The sequence below is a fragment of the Salvia hispanica genome, chromosome 1 (assembly GCF_023119035.1).
Source record: "Salvia hispanica cultivar TCC Black 2014 chromosome 1, UniMelb_Shisp_WGS_1.0, whole genome shotgun sequence".
NCBI lineage: Eukaryota > Viridiplantae > Streptophyta > Magnoliopsida > Lamiales > Lamiaceae > Salvia > Salvia hispanica.
Genome location: NC_062965.1, coordinates 16,040,083 through 16,047,748, shown reverse-complemented (window position 1 = coordinate 16,047,748; position 7,666 = coordinate 16,040,083). Strand labels below are relative to the sequence as shown.

The window sequence follows — 7,666 nt, the reverse complement described above, 5'->3', positions numbered from 1 at the left end:
GGGATTATTTTAGTCATAAGGATTAGCTATGACTAATTATTTCATGATTATCTATCTAGGATTGAGTTGTGGGGTTGAATCTCATGAACCAAACACACAATAAATTTAATCTCGGATACAATCTCATGAACATAGTACTATAAAAATTTTTACAAGCTTCGTAAGCGATGTGTTGGATAGAGTCTCATACGAAGCCAACCATTCCACGGCCACGACGAACCAACCCAATGCGTTCATACAGATTATATATAGGCCCGGCTCAATTTGTATCGTGAATAGAACTAGGGTTCATTTTTATTTTATATATATTTCTATATCTAATTATAAATTGTATCCGAAAATCATATATTGAATTATAAGGTTCATAATCCTATGTGTTTATTTCATGATTATTTATGTTTATTTATTAATAGACTATACTAGTAAAACAATAAATAAACCGGCAGATATGAGTAACATAAGTTAGTGTTTTTAGCCACGATGGCAAAATAAAAGAAGTAAACAGCACTCCATTATCAATACACACGTGTCTTTTGAATGATTTCCCATGGCCCCTTTTCATTTACTTTTTCATGTCGGAAGTTGAGTAACGTTTAATCAAATATAATTAATAATTTTGGTCAATTTGACTCAATTAAAATGGTTAGTAATAATCCCTCATCAAGCCTTACAAGAGAAAACCTTTATTCTCACAATAAAATCCAGCAAATAAGAGCATTAGCAATAGAGGCTATTTTTTTGAGATAGGGAGTCTATCTCAGAGCATATCTCCATTTTTACTGCCACGTCAGCAGGTCCATCCCAGAGCCTATCTCTGTGCAATGGAGAGTCTATCCCAAAGACTATCTCAGAGCCTATCTCATTTCATTTCAAAAACTAAAAAAAGCATAAATAACTAAATAATATAAATAAAATTACATAATAAATTCATTCTTCGATGTATTACAATATTGGAAAACAGAATACAAAGAGAAACGAATTTAAATAAAACATCAGCCCCTCCATGAATTGGAATCGAAATCTGCATCCGAATTGTGGGTGAAATTAAATATTTCTAGCGAAAAAAATTGTGAAGTAAATGATGTGGGTGTGTCAAATGAAGAGGATTGAGGTATTTATATAGGAGAAGAAAATTAAAAATTAACTAAAAATAAAAAAAAGGAAAATCGGCTCCGCCATCAGCCCGAGACTTATCACGGGCCGATGCGGAGCCGATAGGTGCATCAGCTTGGCCGATTTATCGGCGGAACGGCGAAGGGGAAGGGGAAGGGAGATTGGCTCCCTCCCCACTATGGTGACCGGTGGAAGGCGATTGGGGGGCCGATCCTTCGGCTCTGGGAATCGGCCCCATTGCTAATGCCCTAAAAAGTCAAAAACCTCATCTCCTAAGCCACTATAATATAGGTGAAAAAAAAACTCATTTTCTAATCCTCTGTAATTATTAAGCAGTGTACGTGTATCTATTTTCGTAAAGCATGCGGTTGTTATAACAAGAATGCATAATGAATTATCAATAAATAATAGGTCAGTTGTGATTTATGACCAAGTTATTTGTAATAATGATATGAATATTAAAAATTTCAAAAAATCATAAACTATCTTTATTAAATACAAAGATAGCAATAATTTTCATGAAAGTCTAAAACAAACAGAATTTAAAAAAATAAAAAAAAAATAAAAAAACGCATACAAACAGTCAGGATAAATTTTTTTGGAAAAATCTTGTAGCTCCTTCCTCCCTCATAGATCATCATGACCGAAAAACTGAAAATAATTCAGAACTTTTATTATTAAAATCGTTTCCATCCAAACATATATATATATATATATATATATATATATATATATATATGTATAATTTAGATATTAGACTTGTATCAATACTACATCTATTACATTTATGAGTGAACTATAAAAATGGTCCCTAAACTATGGGTTTATCTCGTCCATAGTCCCTGTATTTTAAAAATATCACCAGTAGTTCCTGGATTAAGAGTTTATCTCGAAATTGGTCCTTTTGGCTTTTTTTGGTACGAAAATACCCTTTGATATTATTTTGGGGGGTTTGGGCAATTTGGTCTTTTTACACTTTTAACATTTTAAATCTGATATTATTTTAGTTATGTACTAACTTTGATATTATTTCAAAATTATCATTCTTCTTTCATTTTGTTATCCTTCACTGAATTTTTTTATTTCAATATTAGATTTAATTTTATAAAATTACATTTAATATTTAGATTTTTAAATATCAATAAATTTTTTAATGAAAACTATTAATTCATGGACACTATAAATATTGATTAAAACTATTAATTTTTGTTATTTAATATAATATTCAATTGAATTGAAGAAGTACAGAAAAATAATATTAATCATGATGGAAAAATAAGAGTTATTCTATTTAGCCTCCGTTCGGTTGTTATAATTGCTTGTGATTAAATATTATGAAGTTGACTAAAAATTTGATCCTACTTAAAATTTTATATAGGAGTATTTTTGTTGAAATTTTCTAGTAAATTTTGATTGTTTTCAAATTAATAAACAAAAATTATATTAGTCTTACATTAGATGCATATTTATTTCAGAATAAATTGTGTTATATAATCTATTTATGATTAAAGCTATTTAAATATTGATTAAAACTAAGGCGTTGTCATACCTTATTGATTACATAGTACTATACACTATCAAATATTGATTATAACTATTAATTTTTGCTATTTAATAATTTTTATAATTAAAAAAATTTATTGATATTTAAAAAATAAAATTTAAAATTTTGTAAAATTAAATCTAATATTGAAATTAAAAAAACAAATTCAGTGAAGGATAACAAAATGGAAGAAGAATGATAATTTTGAAATAATATCAAAGTTAGTACATAACTAAAATAATATCAGATTTAAAATGTTAAAAGTGTAAAAAGACCAAATTGTCCAAACCCCCCAAAATAATATCAAAGGGTATTTTCGTACCAAAAAAAGCCAAAAGGACCAATTTCGAGATAAACCCTTAGTCCAGGGACTACTGGCGATATTTTTAAAGTCCAGGGACTATGGACGAGATAAACTCATAGTCCAAGGACCATTTGTGTAGTTCACTCTACATTTATTGAAATGCACAACATTTTTATCTTTACATAAATATGATACCAATTTAGCGCTCACAATTGATTTGTACTATGTAAAACAGCTCGAATATACGGGCTAACCTATTTACTGCAATCCAATCCAGATGAGAGCAAAAATTTATATACCGATATGTGCTATGTGTTCAATCAATATAATTTAAGTGCTAAAAAAAATTGAATATTTCGATTTAACATATCAAGTGGTAACGCGTGTATCTACCATGGACCACTAAATTTTTACTAGGAATAATACGTCATAAATCATAATCATATCTAAATCTGTGGCCAACATCCTTTATTTTACTAAAGATCTGCGCCGTAGATCTTTACCTTTTCTAAATAATAAATCAGTGGGAAACCAAGCCAAAATTTGGTCAACGAGTTGGCTAATCCATCTTTGACTATTCCTTTTCAGTAACTGCCATCACTGTCAGAGCCCCCACTGTTAGGAGAAGCCCAAGAACTACCCAATTTAGCAGCATTTTATTCCTTAAAATATTCAGAAATGTGACGATTCATTTTGAACACGTTGTGTAAAATTCAAATGAGCCAATGTCAAGGAACTGCTTTTTGTTTGGGCGGCGGAGTTTTCGGATTTTTGCTAACGAAGAATCTTCAATCAAACAAAACCTCTCATTAAAACCACCTTCTTCCTCCAAATCACCCTCTCAACTTCTCAAAATCACACCTTTTGAAATGGGCTCTCGTCATTTCAGATATTTCTTCTGGTTATCGTTACTAACGTGCCATTTCTACTCCGTTTTCATCTCCGCCGGAAATAGAATTCCGATGGGTTTATCAGTCGTAGACGGCGGCGCCACTATAATCTCCGCCGGAGAGAGATTCGAATTGGGATTTTTTAGCCCTAACGGCTCCCGATTCCGCTACGTGGGGATTTGGCACTACGGAATCTCAGTTCAACCAGTGGTGTGGGTCGCAAACAGAGACAAACCGCTATCAGGAAACGACGGCGTTTTATCCATGGCTGACGACGGCAATTTGCAGATCAAAGGCGGCGACGGTGTGATTGTTTGGTCGAGCAATGCCTCTTCCTCATCGCCTAATTCGACGGCGATTCTATTGGATACCGGAAATCTCGCGATTTTCCCAACCCCAAACTCGAAGAAAATGCTCTGGCAGAGTTTCTACAATCCCACTGATACTTATTTGCCGGACATGGAAGCTCACATGGACGCCGCCGGCGGAGAGCTCAAAATTTTCCATTCGTGGAAATCCGCAATTGATCCTTCACCGGGGAATTATACATTAGGATTGGACCCTCGCGGATCTCCGCAGATTGTGATTTGGGAAGGGGAGAATCGACGGTGGAGAAGCGGCCATTGGAATGGAATCTCATTCATCGGCGTTACAGACGTCAGGACGATTTACCTCTCCGGTTTTCGCCTCACGAATTTGGGAAATGGGAAGCTGTTCTTCACCTACACCCCTTCCGGAGATTCCTCATTTGTGAAGTTTCAGATTGATTGGGAGGGGGTTGAGAGGCAGGAGGCGTGGAGCAATGGCGAGTGGCGCGTTGTGCAGGCTCACCCTGTCGACGACTGCGATAGGTACAACCGGTGTGGGCCGTTTGGCGTGTGTGATCGGATGGATGGGATGAGGTGTCGTTGTATGGAGGGGTTCGCGGTTGATGATGGCGGGCAGTGGTGTAAAAGGAGGGCTCGTTTGCAGTGTGGGGTGGCTGAGGGCGTTGGGAACGACGGATTTGGGGAGGTTGAGGGCGTGAAGCTGCCCGACTTTGTGGATTATGTCGGGTTAGAAAGCGCGAAGGAGTGCGAAAGGAGGTGTTTGCACAACTGTTCTTGCACTGGATATGCTTTTGTTAGTGGGATTAATTGTATGATATGGACCGGAGACTTGGTTGATGTTGAGCGGTTCGTGGAGGGCGGGAACACTTTGTTCGTTCGCCTCGCTGCCTCAGAATTGGGTGCGTATATATTCGGTACCTTTTGATGATTCTTGTGAGGTCCCCTGTTTCTTTTATGCATCTGTTTATCTTATCTACATTGTATGTTTAGGATGTGCATTATTGGTCTGTTTTCGTAGGTGAAACGAAGCGTGCTTATAGAGCAGTCATTATCACAGCCGCAGTTGTTGGGTCGTTCCTTTTATTTATCGCGGGTTGGCTTTTCCTGCAGAGACGAAGAAAACGTGGCGGTGAGCCTTTGCTACATCATTTTGGTAGTTAACTGCTCATGTGTGTATTAAGTATGACAGCCTAATGGATCAGAGTTTTCGATTTATTTCAGTGGTTACAGAAACGAACGAAGTGCCCAAAGTTGGTCCGAGCAGAGAATGTTCGATCGATTACTCTGGACCAAGTGATCTTGGAGTTGAAGGACAGCAAGGGAATGGAACTGAACTAGCACTGTACAGTTTCAACTCCTTGGTAGCAGCTACCGACAACTTTTCTGACGATAATAAGCTCGGACAAGGAGGATTCGGTCATGTATACAAGGTACAAACTGTCTCCCAAGTGATCTGAATGAAGTAGAATTGCAACGTTTAATGTATTGAACGATGTCTTCAGGGTGTACTACCGGACGGGCAGGAGATAGCAGTGAAGAGGCTCTCGCGAAAATCTGGCCAGGGGCTACAGGAGTTCAAGAATGAAGTTATGCTGATTGCTAAGCTACAGCACAGGAATCTTGTTAGACTGTTGGGCTGCTGCATTCAGGGAGAAGAAAACATTCTGCTTTACGAGTACATGCCCAACAAAAGCCTCGATTCGTATCTCTTTGGTTAGTCGTGCGTGTAGATTGTTAGTTGCTGACCTTAATTCTAATCCTGCTAAACTGAACACCAATTGTTTGTTTCCGATACAGATCCTGATAAGAAGCCCCAGCTAGACTGGAGTAAACGATTCAGCATTATCACGGGGATTGCACGAGGGCTTCTGTATCTGCACCGCGACTCAAGGCTTAGGATAATACACAGGGACCTAAAAGTCAGCAACATCTTGCTGGATGAAGAGATGAACCCAAAGATCTCGGATTTTGGCATGGCCAGAATATTCGGAGGGAACCAAAACGAAGCGAACACAAACATTGTCGTTGGAACATAGTAAGTCATCGTTAATATCTATTGTAGGCAACTTTTTCTTTACTATTGTAGCAGAAAGATATAAAAATCTTGTTTGGCAGTGGCTACATGGCACCTGAGTATGCTATGGAGGGCTTGTTTTCCCTCAAGTCGGACGTTTATAGCTTTGGCGTACTTCTCTTGGAGATCATAACCGGTCAAAGAAACGCTAGCTACCGCTCAACGGACTTCTCAAATATGGTTGCATATGTAAGTTACGATCACAGCCTCGTATATTCTTCTGCAGTGATGGATCTAACTGTGTTTTTTTTGTCGTTCAAGGCGTGGGATCTTTGGGACAAAGGGAGAGCGATCGAGCTGCTGGATTCTTCAATCCGGGAATCGAGCTTGCAGGAACAAGTGCTGAGATGCATTCATGTCGGGATGCTGTGCGTGCAAGACGTTGCTGCAAACAGGCCAAACATGCCGGCTGTTCTGCTGATGCTGGAGGGCGAGAACGTGGCGCTGCCTTTGCCGAGACAGCCTACTTTTACATCAATGAGGTATAATCTAGATGAGGATATGTGGAATGTAAATCAAGATGCTGCATCCTCAAACAATGTTACTATCACTGCTATTCTTGGAAGATAATTCTTTGATTCTTATTTTTTTTAATGTTAATATGAAATGCTGTATATATAGTTTATTGCCTCTAATGAAGGAATAATCATACGTTAGAAAGATCAACTTTTCACACATATTGAGCCCAGAATTATTGAAATTTGTGGATTTTGTGAATAGCATGATGGTCAGAATTCTGACCAAGAAAAAGTGGTATAAAATTAATTTTTGTACCTAGTCATTGTATGAATATACAAACAGAATGGGTTGGATAAATAATTTAATAAATGGGTTGTTCTTCCCATTTCGTATAAATTACTAATACAAATAGTCAATATTATTATTCGCTCAACCATTTGGAACTACTAAAAAATTATTTGTATATGCTTACCATGACTAGTTTTTAAATACTTTTTGTGGTGGAAACGAAGCTAAATTTCTCTCCTTGCCGATGTCAAATCCAACAACTTGTCTAAATCGTTATGACCAAAATAATTAGGTAGAAAACAAAGCAAGAGCTATTGAACTTGGATTAGTAACAAAGTCGATTACTTTAACCATACTACTAGTAGTTAAAAAATTTGAATTTGTCAAAGTAATGTTTGGTAAATAATTTAACAAACCCAAACTAAGTATTCCTCTTTAGTCCCGCAATAGGGGTCTTATTTGGTTATGCATGTATTTTAAGAAATGTAAAAAAAGTGAGTTGAATAAGTTAGTAAAATATGAGTCTCACTTTGTATATATTAGTTTTATATTAATAACATGTGAGCGAAATAAATTAGTAGAATGTAGAGCATATTTACCCTTTATCCTTTATAGAAAAGGTGAAATAAAACTCTTTCTTATAGAATGGGATGATATAACAAAATA

At 36.5% G+C, this 7,666-nt stretch overlaps 1 protein-coding gene across 1 annotated transcript; it reads left to right on the top strand.

Moving 5' to 3' along the window:
• Positions 1-3,663: 3,663 nt before the first annotated feature.
• Positions 3,664-6,928, top strand: LOC125220508 (G-type lectin S-receptor-like serine/threonine-protein kinase B120). The gene is made up of 7 exons (XM_048122672.1): positions 3,664-5,078; positions 5,198-5,308; positions 5,401-5,609; positions 5,682-5,892; positions 5,977-6,214; positions 6,295-6,442; positions 6,515-6,928. The coding sequence occupies exons 1-7, from the start codon at positions 3,686-3,688 to the stop codon at positions 6,821-6,823; spliced, it is 2,619 nt and encodes an 872-aa protein (XP_047978629.1). The 5' UTR covers positions 3,664-3,685; the 3' UTR covers positions 6,824-6,928.
• The last annotated feature ends 738 nt before the right edge of the window (positions 6,929-7,666 follow it).